Source organism: Prorops nasuta, unplaced genomic scaffold, assembly GCF_024137725.1.
Source record: "Prorops nasuta isolate Cenicafe-Biocafe unplaced genomic scaffold, Cenicafe_Pnas_1.2 PNAS00021, whole genome shotgun sequence".
NCBI classification, from domain to species: Eukaryota; Metazoa; Arthropoda; class Insecta; order Hymenoptera; family Bethylidae; genus Prorops; species Prorops nasuta.
The window spans coordinates 3,531,537-3,547,390 of record NW_027116818.1 but is presented as its reverse complement, the minus strand read 5'-3'; the positions used below and the strand labels follow the sequence as shown (position 1 = coordinate 3,547,390).

Here is a 15,854-nt window from a genome sequence, read left to right as displayed (position 1 = left end):
CTTTAATTGCCAGATGGCTCAGGTACACACACCTGTTAGGATTTCTTTTTCTTTTTTATCACAAAAAGTCATACAAATTGTGCATCGTCGAAAGTGAATTTTTCATGTATGGTGAAATTAATATGTAAAATAAGTATTTAATGTTATAGTTTGTTAAATTTTTATTTTTTTTATTTTTAGGGACAACCTTTATCGATTGACTTTAACGTCGCTGGAAGCGTTGGAACATGCCTATTGGCCTGCACCGAGAGAGAAAACTGACACGTGTCAGAACAAAGGCCAGAGCTCCGAAGATTGCCATAATTATATCAAGGTCTTACTCAGCAATGGAAAGAGTCTTTTCACCTGTGGCACTTACGCCTTCAGCCCCTGGTGCACGTGGCGAAAGGTATTTTATATTTTGTTCTTTATAGAGTTTCATACTCATAAATCTAAGAAGTTAATTAATGATCTGTGGTTTGACCGTAGATTGAAAACATCAGTATGGTTACCAGTGAAATGGCGGGAGTTGCGATGTGTCCTTATAATCCACGCGCCAACGTCACAGCTCTACTGGCAAGAGGACCATCGGGAGGTCTCTTTGCTGGAGCTCCTACAGATTTTTCAGGAGCTGACCCTGCCATTTATAGAACTCTCTCCACTCCGAACTTGAGAACTCATCAATACGACTCAAAGTTAGTTTTCGTTAATTAATGATTTTATGTACATTATTGTCTATTATGTAAATTTTAATTCCTCTACTAATTTTGTGATATTTCGTAGGTGGCTGAACGACCCACAATTTGTCGGTAGTTTTGAAACCGAGGACCACGTTTATTTCTTGTTCCGTGAGTCAGCTGTGGAGTACATAAACTGTGGCAAGGTAATTGCATGGTTAATTATAACACGGAAGGCTTGAGTAATTGCAAATGATTTAATAATGAACGTTGGTGTTTGACAGAAAATTTACTCGAGAATCGCAAGAGTTTGTAAAAATGACGGAGGTGGACAAATCATGATGAAGGACGTGTGGACGACTTTCAGTAAAGCAAGACTAAACTGTTCGATTCCGGGTGAATTCCCCTTTTACTACGACGAGATCCAGGGCGCCGCTTATCATCCTGAAGAAGGCATCATCTATGCTACTTTCACCACTCCAATGTTAGTATCTCGATTAATTAATCAGGGAATAATGGAAATTAATATTTAAATCCTCTTCGTCTTCTTACCTTCATACTTGAACGATATCAACAAGCAAAATCGGTGTTTGTAATAATTAAAACTTGTTTAACGCTGACTAGGACGCATAAACGAGGAATGGTGAAAACTTTTCTTGGTCAAAGTGAGCATTCTTAAAATTTGCACGAGGATTTCCCTTTCGCTTGGTCGAAACCATAGCAGATATAATTATATAGGAATAAAGAATACTAAACGTTGCATGTGTTATTGGCAAGAGAATGCTCAGAATTTTCAGCTAATCGAATCTATTGCTCTTCACAGTAATAGCATAGCTGGCTCGGCAATCTGCGCCTTCAATATGTCAGCCATTACCGACAGTTTTAACGGGCCTTTCAAGCATCAGGAAAACTCGGGCGCTGCATGGGAAAGGAGACCAGTTCCTCATCAAAACAGGCAGCATTGCGGTCCACTATCGAGTGCTGCTCCTCATCAGATTATGGATAATCAGCGGTATCAACTGATGGACGATGCCGTTCAGAGTACGACACTCGAACCTCTCCACACGACGACTCTCGAAAGGTGAACAAGAATATTGATCTCACGATTATGAGGCAGTAATCGTGCAAACATTATTTTAAGCCTTGGGCTATTATTTTCGCATTAGCAAGAGCATTAGCGCTTTCTCATTCCTATTGTTAATAAATCTCTGATTTATATTCACTTTCTCCTCGTTAGTGTCTTACTTAATAACAAATGGTACCTATATAAAGTTTAATATATATATAACAAATGCGAATTTCATCGTGTTACTCCGAAAGGTTCACCCATATCGCGGTAGATGTTACACCGACGAAATTACATCGTGGCGCTACTGTGCTTTACGTGGCCACAGCTGAGGGATTAATCAAGAAGATCTCGGTACTACCGAGAACCCAGGATACCTGCATTGTTGAAATATGGGGTGTGCTGCCTTCACCACCAATGAGCCTGCAATTCCTCAAGGACACGCAAAGTTTGTACGTTGGGATGGAAGTTGGTCTTTTGAGGTAACGAAGCTTTCTATATTGTAAAATAGTTTGGTATGATTTAAACTGTCTATTAATACCAGGGAACACAAATGATTTTAGAATTCCAGCTGTTCAATGTCATCGTCATCGGAATAGGCAATCTTGCTTGAACGCTCAAGATCCCTACTGTGGATGGAACGAGCACCTCATGACTTGCGCGCCAGCACCGAAACAAAATTACCTGGCAAATCACTGGCACCAGGAAGTGATCAAGTGTCCAGTGCTCACCGATCCAGTGGATGGTGGCTGGAGCGCCTGGAGTCATTGGTCTCCTTGTCAGCATGCAGGAGCCGATCAAAATGGCCACTCTTATGCTCATCAACATCCTCATTCCGATCACGAGGTTCGTTCAAACTGTACAAATCACTAGTATGTGTTTATATAGGGAAGGGTAATCGTACAATTTTAAATATATTTTTATGAAATTAAAAATGTAATAAATTTTCAGACGACTGATATGTGCCAGTGTCAGACGAGAGAGTGTAACAATCCACCACCGCAGCATGGAGGATCTGGTTGTGTCGGTGCACGGGTCAAAGTGACAAATTGCACGGTCCATGGCGGTTGGACATCTTGGTCAGCGTGGTCCGCGTGTTCGCAAAGCTGTGGCTTCGCAATGAAAACAAGGAGACGTACCTGCACCAATCCCACACCAGCGTTCGGTGGTCGTGTTTGCGTCGGCCACGATCACGATGAAATCATGTGCATTGACTTGCCACCTTGTCCCACACCCGCCAAGGTCACTCCTCCACCGCAAACTGGTCAATGGACTTCGTGGGGGGTGTGGAGCGAGTGTTCGAGAGCTTGCAATGGAGGTACTTGTATTATGCCAATAATCCTCCAAAACATAACTTATATTTTATGATTGCCTAGACTATAAAACAAGAAAAATATGTTAATTCTCCTTTCGTTCAACAGGAATTCGCGTCAGACGTAGAACTTGCGAGAGTCCGTCTAGAAAAGGAAGCTCCGAATGTTTGGGAAGTGACATACAGGTAGAGTGAAGGATAACATCAGAATGCTTATGTTTTGCTTGATGTAAAAGAAAAAAAAACGAAACGAGATAACCGGAATAAATTTTTAGATGGAAGAATGCAACACTCATTCGTGTGGAGAGACGAAGAGATTTTCCGCTTGGACTCCGTGGCTAGCGGTAAACGCAACACTACAGAACGGAAATCTCGGTTATGTGGAGAAACGCTTCAGGTTCAGCTGTAGAGCACAAACTGACGATCCGTCGAGTGTCAGAGTACAGCTCGCCAAGGAGGAAGAACGCTATTGTAGAAACGACGGATCTTGCTTGAGAGGTGGTAGCAATGTAAATAGCTTTTTGGACTCTACTACGGACAATGGATGGGGTGAATGGACATCTTGGAGTCCTTGTGATCAACCATGTGGCGGAGGCTCTCAAAGCAGAGTAAGCAGAAGACCTTTGGCATTTTTATTAAATTCTGTAATTCTCGAGAAGAAGCTATGGTTTAAATTTGTAACTCTTTGTTTTCCATCAGGCCAGAAAGTGCGAAGTTCCTCTCTGCGATGGACAAAGTGTGCAGTCGAGAATGTGTAATTTGCATCAATGTCGCACCACTGGGAACGAAAATGGTATGGCAGAGGGCCAGTGGTCGTGTTGGACCGATTGGTCGGAGTGCTCGGTATCGTGTGGCGTAGGCTTCAGGAAAAGGACCAGGGAATGTTTAGGCTCCGAAGGATGCGAAGGCCCTAGATTGGTTAGAGAGGCCTGCGAAATGCCCAGTTGTGAATCACTGGCTGGTTGGGAAAGCTGGTCTCGCTGGACACCGTGCGATGGAGACCATCAGCAACATCGCAAACGGATCTGTTTGCAGCATGGAAACGGGCTTTGCCAGGGATCCAGTCGAGAAACGCGTGATTGCCTGCCTGATTGCATGATAGATAATGGTTAGTCTTGAAAACAATTGTATGGTTCGTGCATAGCGACGAATTGAACCTAATTGACTCGATCTCTTCTAGATATCAACGCGTTACCATCAAACATTCAGACTGCGGAAGTTTCTGTAAGTGCAGTGGTTTTGGGCTGCCTCGCCAGTTTTCTATTAGGCCTCGCTGTCACCGGAGTCGCATGCTTCCTTTATCTAAAACGCCGCAAACCCCGCATTCCTGGAAGCCCGCATTACATAAGCAAGCAGAATCCTTATGTTACTGTTCCATTGAAAGAGGTGAGCAGCAGTAGACGTTTTATTCATTTTAATTTCACTTAATCTGCACGGTTGGTTTTCATCGTTAATTTTTTTCTGTATTTTTTTTTCATTCTACCATTTTCTTTTTTTTTTTGTACAGATTGATTACAAATTTTGTATTCCAAAGGTGAATGCCAAACGACAACCAAGCTTTTCTGGCAGCACCAATGGCAATGGAACATTGCGCTCTGCAAAAAACAATCCTAATGTCAATGGCCTCGGTAGTCCTAAACTCTATACGAAGGGCCTCGAGTATGAATCTGCCACCTTAAAGCGTAACAGTCACGCTCATCAACACATTCGCGCTGATCTCGATCAAGACAAATATTACTGAACAGACTTCAATATCATTCTAGTGAATAGTATTAAAAACTTTGGGTAAAAACACGTAAGAATATTTCAAGCGTTCTGTGAAGTTAAATGCACGACAGATTACTCGCTTTGAAATATTCGTGAAATTTAATCCCAGGTATGCTGAATAACAAATGGGACCATAGGCTGAAAATGACGACTCGTACAGCGCGAATATCTACTTAATTATACTGTAAAATTTCTGCCTAAAATATTTGTTCGATATACAAAGGCAATTTTTTGCCAAGGTAATTATGACGAGATTTTTGAAACATTGCTCAATGATGGAGCTGAGAATTTTATAATTTAATAGAAAGTAAACAAAAAAAAATGACGAACAGCAAATTGTGATATAATAGAATCATCCAGAGCCAATTCATTTTTTTATCGTTAGTATATTGTACATGAATCATGCATGAGTTCATCAAAATGTTGCATATAATTTGCGCACATTGGGCAAAGTAAGGTGTTGACGAGTTCAGGTGGTTGTTTTTAATATGGAAAATTTATGAAAGTTTATTCTTGTTTTTACGTGTAAATATTTATAGGAGAGAAGAAACAAGATTTATATGTACGCGACAAGTAAACAAAAATCTGCTCACGCTTGGGCATTTGGACCACACACGCATTTGTATAAAGTATCATACAAGTAAGCATGTATCACACGATTGTCATATTTACAACACATTGTATTTTGTTAAGAAGTTTATATAAGTTGTTAAGGGTCCAGAGAGATTACTGTGAGCATTTGTAAAGTCTTTGTTGTAGGAAACGACTGCGACCGAGAAAGAACGGTATATGTAACATTGTACATAGAAACAATACGACTGAGGAATTAATGCTTGTACACCGAACGAAAAGTAACTTTGACTTTAAATTGAATTATGTAGTGCCATGATACGGAGAACTTGTAAATAGATATATTTTCTTTCTTTTTGTAAAACGTAGTCGAGTACGTGCTCGTTTAATGGGAAATGCGCTGTATTTGCGCTTTTATTGGCTCACATTGAGCTGCGTCCATAAGTCACCTGTGCGCAAACTAGTGTGAAAAGACTGGTGATTTGCGTAGTGGGTAAACGAATCAAGAAGATTTATAATCGAGAAGTCGTAAAGAAAATTTATGTCTTCCAAGGATAATGTACTTTTATTATAAATTAAAAACATTAATTTTTATTTCAATTTCTATTATACAGCGAAAAGTATAATACTATAATCATGACAGAATAATGCTAGCAATACGGTTGCTCATGATATTTTGCTACAAGTAACGTAACTTTTACTCTTTTTTCTCACTATTCTCGTTTAACAGAATCAAATTACTTTTTTTTAGTAAGTCATATACTAATGGAGCAATCATATTTGCAAGTAAGGATTTAACAATTTGGTATCGTAAGCCTCTAGCGTGGAAGGACTTTGTAATTAAGAATTGTATACAAGCAAATAGTAATGATTTACTCGCTGCGCTTATGAAATAATGAGCAATTTATTTTTTTTTTTTAATAAAGACAATACCCCTTTTCCAATATTTTTCTATTCAAATTATTTTAGAGTAAAGAAATTTATAAAAAAAAATACAATGTTAATAGCTGTTACAGGTCTTTACCGAGTTTCTCGATTTGCTCGATTGCGAAGTCCATGGAAGAATGGGTAGGTGGTGGTTGACAAGTGATGACCATACGGAAGAAATTGCCCAAATTTTTATGGCTTAAGGGAGCATAACCAATCATAACTGAACCATCAATAATCATTTTCTCCTTTATTTTTCTAGTGACATTGTAAATATTCTGCCACCAGTCATCAGTCTCCTTTTGATTTCTCATACTCGGAGGAATATACCTAATTACATGAATCATAATTATAATTTCCACATCCAAAAAATAAATGTGCTCTAACATTTTCTCACCAAAAGCAAATATTGCAGCTCTCGAATTGCGGTAAGACTAATCTGAATCCTTCTCTGTTTTTTATTCTTTTATAAAAATACACAGCCTCTCCCATAGCTACGTCGACCGATCTTCTCAGTCCACTGGTACCACGTGCTTTCCACATTAGCCAGAATTTCATACCATCCGTCTTATCGAAGAGAAAAAAGACCATTGTTTCGGATCATAAAGATACCATATGTTTAAGAAGAAATAAAAAACAGAACAATAAGAGTATAACATTACGTTCACTTACTTTTCTTCCACATTGTATACTTTTATCACCAGTATCCCAAGAGACGTCATAAAATTTATCTTGCTGGAAGAGATATCGAGCACCTGCACAATTGGCCTGATGCAGGACATTCTTACCTTTAACGAGGAAGAGGGAGCACTGGAAAGGGGCACCCAGCATTTTATGTGGATTCCAGGCCACAGAGTCTGATCTGAAACGCGATGGAGATCAATGAAATATAAGAAGAAATTATTCACAAATTCCATAAGAATTGAAAAGAAAAAAAATGTAATTTTCACTAACAGTTCAATGCCCTTTAAGCGATCCCTGTATTTATCCGAGAGCAACAAGGTACCACCCAAGCAAGCCTGTAAAATTTTTCTGTTCAAATTACGTCGGTCCCAGAATCACTATTCTCTCATACTTGTACGAACGTCTACGTGAAGCCAGAGTCCCTGCTCCCTGCAGATTGCAGAGATTTCCGTTAATGGGTCGAAAGCTCCAAGAACCGTGGTACCGGAAGTGGCATTCACGAAGAACGGTAGTTGTCCTTTTTTCTTTGCCTCGATGATCGCCACTTTTAAAGCCGCTGGTTCCATGCGACCCAAATCGTCCGATTTCACCTAAACATCAGGTTTGTTTTCTTTCTTTTACACTTAAATTTTTATACCAAAAATTTCAATCAACACTGTCTATAACAATCATGATTGTTTTTGAATAAGAGGAAACTGCTGTTATTACCTTGATGACATTCTCGGTTCCAATACCGAGCCAATGGGCTCCTTTAACGATGGAGTAATGGCCACCCTCACTGGAGAAGCAAACCAAAGGAGGTTGACCCGAGAGTCCTTTTTGTTTAATATCCGGAAGTACGCGGAACCTTGCCAAGACCATCGCGTACATATTTGACATACTACCACCAGGACTGAGAATTCCATCAGCTTCTGGCATACGAGGATACCTCACAAGCTCGAGGCCTTTCTCAATCACCTCTCTTTCCAACAAAGTGAAAACTGGAGCTACCTCGAAGGTGTACCTACGAAAAGATAGAAAGAGAGAAAATTTGTTGGTCGATCCCTACGAGGAAGCTGTAAATTTTCGGGAACGAGACACTCGTAGATAGAGACAATTTTCAACCAGTCATTTTTAATTTCACTCTAAAGGTCGGATAAAGATATGCTTGACGCTACAGCGATATCTGCACACGTACGATCCACCGAAGCTTTGTGTTCGCGCGATAACTACCACGTTACGTCAGGTCACGGATCGTTAAATTGTGAAATACATAACGTTTTACAATTGGAATATGTATTATAGTTTCATTCACCAGTCTCTACGGATATGGCGCTAAAAATCTATGGTGTAATAATAAAATTGGAATAATAATTACTGGCTGGTATTGAAAATTTCCGTGAGCCAGGCACCCACCAATCCGTACTCGTCCACTCCGGCATAGAGTTGATTATGAAAATGAGGACTGAACGTTTTCACAGAATAACGCATTATTTGACGAATTGCATCCTCCACTTCTTTGCTACTGGCTGGGGCGTCTTCCAATGGCAGCGATAATTTTTCCTTAGTAAAAGTAATTTTCATTTTAATTAATAGGATAAAACACTTATTTGCTGTTTAAAGAAATTTAATTTGTTCTAGTAGTCGTAGGGAAGGATCAAATTAAATGAATAAATGATTACTAATGATGACTTCTTAAACAGTATCCATTGCTGAATAAAATTCGTTTTTTGAGCTCTATTTATAATTTAATTTTCTAAAATCTACATAAATCACTATATCTACGAACCAAATATAATTTTCCCTGCGTCGATCATTATTATACACAACAAAGTCCACAGTCTCTATTATCGATAATAACAAAATCCAACTGGGCAGCACAAATACAAATATTGCATAAGCTATTTGTTTATATTGTTAGCGAGTTTCACGAGTAAATTACTGATGTACTACGTGAATGGAAAGACCGAGGAAACTTCCTCTAGATTACGAAACTTTAATGTTGTCCGTAAGAAACATTGACCTCGATGGCTGCCCCATGCAGAATACTGACTTTTACACGCTTGTCAACTGCATTGTATAAAATTCCATCGATAATAGAAGATTATCAGTTTGCGTAATTAAAAAAGATTCCACAAAAGTTTCCGGGCTTGTAGCTCAATGAAAACAACAATATTATTGCATGTGCTGTCAGAGGAATATTTTGTCAATAGAAACTAAAATATCGAATATATTCTAATAAGGGATGATTACAAAATTATTTAATATACAATTACAATAGAGTATATAAAAATTAAATTATGTTCTTACGCGGAGATCCGTGGGATGAACAAAATTGACGACTGGCTGCTCGTGGTCAAAAACCTTTTCTTCTTTGAGAATACGCACAAGGCTCTCCAAGAGGCTGAAAATCTCGGCACTACCTGATGCAGCCATAGCGGGAAGAGTACTACTATTAAGTTGAACGCGTTGACCGTCTTGAGAGCGCCAGTAGATTCCCCACTCGGCTAAGCAAGGTTTGGTTGAGTTGGTTGGACCGAACTATCGTTCCTTCTCGACACATCAGCTACGTACTAGCGAATCGCTTACTCGTGTTTACCGTTCGTAACGCCCCACTGACGCAATGAATGAGCATCCAGCAATATATTTCTTATACTCACGCTGCTGCATATTAATTAAATTAGGGAAACATAAACAGAAGCCCGCGCTTCCTGCATTGGGTCATCTGCAATACTTACAATTTTATAGACTGATTATTTTTTATATAAATATAACATAGCTCGATATAGATCAATTTTAATATTAAGTATTATATATCTATATAGTATCTAACATTTATTCTATATTTTTATTCATAGAAGATTAATAGATAGAACAAGTTTAGGTAACTCTCGGTTAAAATACCGAAGAGTCGATCGAGGAAATTATTAATTACGATAGGACATTAATGCATCTGATTTATCGGGGCAAAAGGAACATTCGGATAATGTTATAATTAGCAGCTTCTAAACGGTTATGCGTAAGTAATTGGCACTCGAATATGTGTGCGTTTTACTGAATGTTTATCAGAGTGCTACTGACCGATTAATATTTTTCTCCTTACACGCATGGTTGAACGCGATTCATAAACACAAACTGACAAACTGGACAGAGATAGGAAAATTGCGAAGAACAGCTCTTTATAAAGAATCGAAAGTTTGGACGTGCCTAGACTTTTCCTAGAGTTTTCCTTTTACGTCTTACTTAACTGGTTCGCCAGTACCAAGGAGAATGCTCTTTTTGGACTCGTATATATACTAGAAAGACACCTCGTTCCCATATATCCAGCACGTTACCTTTTGCTACCAGAATCACATTTTTAAACCGAAAACCAAGACACGTATATGAACCACCACGTGGTCTCTTCGCGGTAACGCGAATAAAAGTCTCTGATCGGTTTGAACTTTGACCCGACAGAGAGCAGACGAGATTAAATATACTGGTCTGTATAAGTTTTATTTCACCACGGCTATACATCGATTAGATTAAAATAAGTAGGTTAATTCGCTAACTTGTAATCCTTTTTCTATTATAATTATTAAATTAATTTCGTGCAATATATCAGTAGACATTCCTCAGTACAGATTTTATCGTCTTGTGGTTCCTGAGACTCATGCCTGTGGAATGAAATTTCGATAAGTGATATATATATATGCGCTTGTGCGATTTGAAATATAAAAGAGAGTAGAAATATGAGGAAGGGGTACCAAGCCAGTGCCAGCTGCTCCAATGATATCTATAGGCAATCGTGGAACGAGCCCCTTCATGGAAGCCCACTGACCTTCGCAGAGCTCGTGAAAGGTCAGTTGTAGCAAAAGTTTTCCATTGAAAACCGACGGGCTTCTGCATACGGCCCCTGCTCCAAAATCCCAGAAACTGGAATTGTTCCTCGACTGATTGGGAGTCTCGGTGATTGCCAAGTAACGTCTCTGCAGCCAAAGCGCGAGATAGCCGGTACCGCAATCGCAGTGCCATGGATTCCTCGCTAATCTCACTTGTTGGATTTGTGGAACAGCGTCGAATATTCGTGCGGGTAAATAAGTCAGGTGGTTGCCCTCGAGCTGTCTGAAAACAAGTGCGATATACACCCATGTAGTTTGTATATATAAAGTCTCTCTTGTAGATACTCAGTGACCGACCCCTAATATAATCGTATCCTGAAATTGTCATTCTGCCTAATTAGAGTAATTACAGTTTACGAAGACTCGGAGTATCTTTGAAAACCTCGGGATGAACGATTCTCAAACGGTTCGAGTGCAAGAAGAGGGACGTCAGGTTCCAGAGGCCCCGGAAAACCATCTTGGACAGACTCTCCACGTTGTTACCGTAAACGTTCAGTCGATCCAGATCCTTCGTTGCATCGAACAAGCCAACTGGAAGATTCTTAATGTGATTCTGTCCCAACTGCAGCTCCTTCAACGATTCCAATCGCTCGAATGCGTACTGGTCGATCTGATAATTAATTTTTTCTTCCAACAGGTGAACTTGAAGAAATATTTTAGTAGTTGGTGGTGCATTCGTTCTACTCACATAAGTTATTTTATTCTGCGACAAATCCAAAGTGAGTAATTCTTTCAGGGGTGTTAGTAATTTGCTGTTTACCTCGCTCAATTGATTTCCCCTTAAATTCAATTCCTTCAATTCTATCAGAGGTGTAAACAAGTCGTCCGGTAATTTCCTCATACGATTATCGTCCAGTCGAAGACACTTCAGCTTCTTGCATTCGCGAAATATTGAGTTTGGCAGTGTGGATATGCGATTGTTCGTCAGGAGCAACTCTTCGAGGCTTTTTAAACCTTGAAAGACACCAGCTGGCAGAGAGTAAATGTGATTAACGGATAGGTCCAATAGGGCTAGATTGTTATTCGTCAAAAATAGACCGTCTGGTAAGGTTCTAAGCCTGTTGGACGAGATGTCACTGAAAGTAAGTTTTTATCAAATATCAGTTGCTTGTGTTTTCATTTTCAGCCCACTCACAGAATATTCAGATTTCGCATCCTCAGCAGTTGATTCGGGTGCAACTCCTTCAAAAAATTCTTACTCAGTCTCACGTGGGTAGCTCCATACAGAGAGAAAAATAAATTCAGTGGCAAATAATCAATGAAATTATTGCTCAGGTCTCTGAAATCATGAAAGTTTATTGTAATGTTTTCTTTTTAATAGAGGGGACCGATGTGTCAAAGTAAAAAAATTTGTTTTTTCACATCTGTATTTTATATATTCTGTGTTTTTTTTTTATTTTTAAAAATTAATGTTATAAAAGTCATTCTTGGAACCATTATTTAATTAAAATTTATTACTATAATTATAAGTTTCCTATTTGTATAAACATGGAATCTTAAAATATTACAGAAGGTGTTAATTGTAAAATACTTGATGTTAGAACCGACACTGCATTATATGCCCTGTTTATTTACTCATTTAAAGTAATAATCTACTTCCTGTAAGCGACGAGCCCCACTGTCAATGGCCGATGGCGAAACGTCTTTTTTAATGATATATTTTTCATTTCTCAGATACAATTATTTTTTTTTATATTTCACTTATATATATAATCATTAGTTTATTGTAAATATAGGGTCCACTGTACTTTGTCTGACAATTATTTAATAATTTTAAGCTGCGACCATTACGAACTAAATAATACAAAAAAATTCACATATGAATATCCTACCAGAATAATACCAAGTAATAATGAAACTTGAACGAAAGCTCTAATTGCTAGATATTACAAGATATTTAAGGTTTTGCTTATTTTTTCTAAAACTTACACCAGTCTCCCCTACTATAACATTTTTTATCATCAGACTCGTGCTTGTCCTTGGCAAATAGAGTAGATACTTACAAATGATTTAATTTGGTCATGTGTAAGAATAGATCTCGATGAAGTGCCGTGAGTTCGTTGCTTCCAAGATCTCTGAAATATTAGGAAATTCGATCAGCATTCTGTACAGTCAAAAGACAGATGTACTTACAATTTTAAAATATCGTGAGGAACCATTTGAGAGGGTGGTACATCCAACAAACCATATCTCCAGCAAGAAAGTGATTTTGTTTCTGGGCTGCATTTGCAAGGACCATCGGCACAAATTTCCCAGTCCTCTTCTTTGCCACCAATCTGCCAAACTTATACCCAAAGATATGATCAATATATATATTTTAAAATTTGAAAATTGCAAAATAAACCAATTAATTATTTCCCTCATAACAATCACCTGGTTGCTCAACAGCCCTCAGTCTTCTTTCCAAACTGGACACTCTGCTCTCCATTTCTTCCATAAGATTAAAATCTTGGGGATACAGATTTAAGCAAGTCTGATGAAAATCCGAACAATCCATAGCAAAGGATATAGTTAATAGTGGGAGAACACAAAACACCAATTTATGTACGTGAATAACTTGGGACGCCATGGCGAGGCACCAGCGTTTGCTGGACACTGACAAAATCCAGATATAGGATCCTTCGCGAAGCCCAAGTAGCGCATCCTCATTAGTGAGTTTATTAACTCGACGAGTAAACAACAGTTGTTACATCCAAGATTGCTCGACAATGCGTTTTAATAGCCTGACTAAACTTTTATTCGCGTCACTCAGCATACACCAAGATTTCCACAACTAATTTTCTTCAATTCACACTTCAGTCATATCATTTTTAATTTCATTATGTATAATTCTACAGATTTACTGTATGTTCGTTTCGATAATTAACACGTAGGAGAAAAGGATCGATGTATAATAAAAAAGAATTACCATTGCTGATGTTAATTTTTATTGCACGCTTCGTCTTTACAATACTGATATATATATATATACTTCGATAGATTCACATTTTTACATTATTACTTCTATACCTATAATGTAATCAGTTTCATTGAAAGTTATCTACCTGCTTTTCTATTCTCATTCGTAATATACATATATAGATAGGTACACTATGAAATTTTGTTTATGTCACAGGATATGTCGATCGTGGAAGTCTAAAATTTTTAGTTTGAATTTTAATGACATTTTGCTCGAGAGGAACAGTTTCTTATCCTTGACGTTTAATTTATGACAGTCTGACTCCACCAGCTCCAGGACACTCTCCTTTGCTTTTCACGGCGAATTCTTGAAAAACAAACGATCAAAATTATTCCATCGCAATTTTTCAATAGATTATATCGCTATTCTCTTTATGGAATTTTTTTCTCTCTTTTTACTAGAAAGGAATAACAAAATCTTACTAGATCCCATTTCACAGTTGGCAACCTCCATAGCACATTGCGTGCCAAATGTTCTGGGGATGACGGTGGCATTGGAGGGATCGTGGGCACAGACGGGCTCATAATTTTTCCCGCAGTCCCTGATGCATTCCTTTTTAGTTTTCTTTGCCTCCTTCGCAGCCTTCACAGCGTCCTTCACGTCCTTGGACGCGGTAGCGGCCTCTTTGATATCCTTAGGCTCCTTCACATCCTTCACAGCTCCGGCCGCGTCCTTCTCAGCTGGCATAGCGTAAGCTCCATCGCTCGTGTACGCCAAAATATAGGCGAATGCCAAAACTACAAGGATTATTTTACACGAAAATTAAGAACCAGCGATTGCACTGAAAATTTTCGAGAAGATTGTAATTGGCGCGTTGATTGTGCAAAACTGGATTAACCTTTCAGCTATTGTTCTTTGTAATTTTTAATTTTTTTCTTACCTGGTAGAATAATTCTGGCACTAAAATCCAGTTTCTTTGGATTTACAATTACTTTTTATTGTGCTCAAAAATTAAGACACGTTGAAAACAATTGTCAGAGTGATTTCGAGTCTTGCCACCGCATTAGAGAACGGTCCATAGAATCAAAACATTTCCAGACTTATCGCAACGTTTATTGAAAAATAGTGTCGACCTTAATTCTCAGCTTTATTGGATGATTGCACGTTATAATCTTGTATCAGATTGAGTAGGAGAACGCAAACGTTACTCGCCCCGCTACGACGTTTCCTCGTACAAGGACATCCGCCCACGCGCAAATCACGTAACTTTCGTTTTTTTTTTCACGACCGAACATCTCGAAAGTAAAATCACAAAAATGGTGGTTCCACGACGTTTCTTACAAAAGACTATTAAATCGATTCAATTCGAGCGATGAATTTTTCAAAAATTTATAGGATATTGTTCCAATAACAAGATTCTGAGAAAATCTGTATGAGAATAACATGTTTTTTATTGTTAGAACAATTCAGAATATTGCTTAAACAATCGAGAAAAATGAATATCTTCGAGTCGAAAGTTAATGAAATTTTTATAAGAGATTAGAAGAGTATTGAACTTACTAGCTGCTAGACTGATACTCATGATCCTTAAGGTCGAAGGATAAGAAAGATCTGGTAGAGAGTTCTGTTACTTCGACGTGTGCAGGCTATTGAAAACAGACTGAGACAACTCGGGAGGCTGGCACAACGCTTATAACCAATTGCTGGACCCATCCCCACCTGAACTCGAATTATAACCGGAACGATATTGGATGTGGACTAGTACCAGTAAATTCTCGTTCGCTCCAAATCAAATTTAAGTACACTTAAATATATAAATGCAATTATACTGGCATTGTCAAATCGAACACGACATTTTTAGAGCTATTTTTCCTTTTCGAAATATTCTACTAATTATAGTGACTCATCCCTACATTTTAAGTTTATAATGTATATATATACATATGTACATTGCAATCAATTTTAAATCAGAAGCATCCGATTTCTCAAATTTCTTCTTGCCAATGTTTACTATCTTTCATCATCATCGTCGACGATTTATCCACCCCATTGAGCTGCATAAAGAGGCCAAATTGAGTCTAACTGCAAAATTCTAGATGAGCTTTGAAGATTC

General features: G+C 38.3%; 4 protein-coding genes across 7 annotated transcripts in view; 1 reads left to right on the top strand and 3 right to left on the bottom strand.

Moving 5' to 3' along the window:
- The window catches only part of Sema5c (Semaphorin 5c), a 68,610-nt gene extending 62,506 nt beyond the window's left edge, over positions 1-6,104 (top strand). The window contains exons 4-16 of one of the 2 annotated variants that reach the window (XM_066739937.1): positions 181-388; positions 469-674; positions 763-862; positions 941-1,140; positions 1,480-1,737; positions 1,977-2,204; positions 2,286-2,568; positions 2,674-3,040; positions 3,144-3,220; positions 3,310-3,642; positions 3,734-4,142; positions 4,215-4,420; positions 4,569-6,104. In XM_066739937.1, the coding sequence (XP_066596034.1) occupies positions 181-388; positions 469-674; positions 763-862; positions 941-1,140; positions 1,480-1,737; positions 1,977-2,204; positions 2,286-2,568; positions 2,674-3,040; positions 3,144-3,220; positions 3,310-3,642; positions 3,734-4,142; positions 4,215-4,420; positions 4,569-4,775 (3,082 nt within the window). In that variant the 3' untranslated portion in view covers positions 4,776-6,104. Of the gene's footprint in view, positions 1-180; positions 389-468; positions 675-762; positions 863-940; positions 1,141-1,479; positions 1,738-1,976; positions 2,205-2,285; positions 2,569-2,673; positions 3,041-3,143; positions 3,221-3,309; positions 3,643-3,733; positions 4,143-4,214; positions 4,421-4,541 lie in introns of both variants that reach the window. The other variant, XM_066739936.1, reaches the window with a different exon arrangement.
- A 152-nt stretch (positions 6,105-6,256) lies between these two features.
- LOC136781163 (acidic amino acid decarboxylase GADL1) lies at positions 6,257-9,515 on the bottom strand. Its single transcript, XM_066739941.1, has 8 exons — positions 9,272-9,515; positions 8,340-8,524; positions 7,691-7,985; positions 7,384-7,572; positions 7,253-7,317; positions 6,971-7,160; positions 6,696-6,865; positions 6,257-6,628 (listed from the first exon to the last, which is right to left on the bottom strand). The coding sequence occupies exons 1-8, from the start codon at positions 9,395-9,397 to the stop codon at positions 6,382-6,384; spliced, it is 1,467 nt and encodes a 488-aa protein (XP_066596038.1). The 5' UTR covers positions 9,398-9,515; the 3' UTR covers positions 6,257-6,381.
- Positions 9,516-10,223: 708 nt separating this feature from the next.
- On the bottom strand, positions 10,224-13,718 carry LOC136781162 (leucine-rich repeat-containing protein 15-like). 3 transcript variants are annotated; one of them, XM_066739939.1, is made up of 7 exons: positions 13,216-13,718; positions 12,976-13,126; positions 12,846-12,917; positions 11,978-12,121; positions 11,531-11,918; positions 11,193-11,452; positions 10,224-11,065 (listed from the first exon to the last, which is right to left on the bottom strand). In XM_066739939.1, exons 1-7 carry the CDS (start codon positions 13,409-13,411, stop codon positions 10,612-10,614), a joined length of 1,665 nt encoding a protein of 554 aa, XP_066596036.1. In that variant the 5' UTR covers positions 13,412-13,718; the 3' UTR covers positions 10,224-10,611. The 3 variants fall into 3 exon arrangements, with proteins under 3 accessions (XP_066596036.1, XP_066596037.1, XP_066596035.1); XM_066739940.1 differs by having other exon boundaries at positions 10,224-10,617; positions 10,708-11,065; positions 11,193-11,918; positions 13,216-13,717; XM_066739938.1 differs by having other exon boundaries at positions 11,193-11,918; positions 13,216-13,628.
- A 28-nt stretch (positions 13,719-13,746) lies between these two features.
- Positions 13,747-15,460, bottom strand: LOC136781164 (U-Kazal-Dg21.2). The gene is made up of 3 exons (XM_066739942.1): positions 15,302-15,460; positions 14,224-14,538; positions 13,747-14,107 (listed from the first exon to the last, which is right to left on the bottom strand). The coding sequence occupies exons 1-3, from the start codon at positions 15,321-15,323 to the stop codon at positions 14,049-14,051; spliced, it is 396 nt and encodes a 131-aa protein (XP_066596039.1). The 5' UTR covers positions 15,324-15,460; the 3' UTR covers positions 13,747-14,048.
- Between the last annotated feature and the right edge of the window lie 394 nt (positions 15,461-15,854).

Excerpts from the sequence above, each read along its gene's own strand:
- LOC136781163 (XM_066739941.1), bottom strand. The coding sequence starts at position 9,397 with ATGGCTGCATCAGGTAGTGCCGAGATTTTCAGCCTCTTGGAGAGCCTT. Across the intron at positions 7,573-7,690 it reads GAACCGAGAATGTCATCAAG|GTGAAATCGGACGATTTGGG; the intron begins GTAATAACAGCA and ends CCTGATGTTTAG. Across the intron at positions 7,161-7,252 it reads CGCTTAAAGGGCATTGAACT|ATCAGACTCTGTGGCCTGGA; the intron begins GTTAGTGAAAAT and ends ATCGCGTTTCAG.
- LOC136781164 (XM_066739942.1), bottom strand. The coding sequence starts at position 15,323 with ATGAGTATCAGTCTAGCAGCTA. Across the intron at positions 14,539-15,301 it reads GAGTATCAGTCTAGCAGCTA|TTTTGGCATTCGCCTATATT; the intron begins GTAAGTTCAATA and ends TAATCCTTGTAG. Across the intron at positions 14,108-14,223 it reads CAACTGTGAAATGGGATCTA|AATTCGCCGTGAAAAGCAAA; the intron begins GTAAGATTTTGT and ends TTGTTTTTCAAG.
- LOC136781162 (XM_066739938.1), bottom strand. The coding sequence starts at position 13,411 with ATGGCGTCCCAAGTTATTCACGTACATAAATTGGTGTTTTGTGTTCTC. Across the intron at positions 12,918-12,975 it reads CCTCACGATATTTTAAAATT|AGATCTTGGAAGCAACGAAC; the intron begins GTAAGTACATCT and ends CTAATATTTCAG. Across the intron at positions 12,122-12,845 it reads ATGACCAAATTAAATCATTT|AGACCTGAGCAATAATTTCA; the intron begins GTAAGTATCTAC and ends TCATGATTTCAG.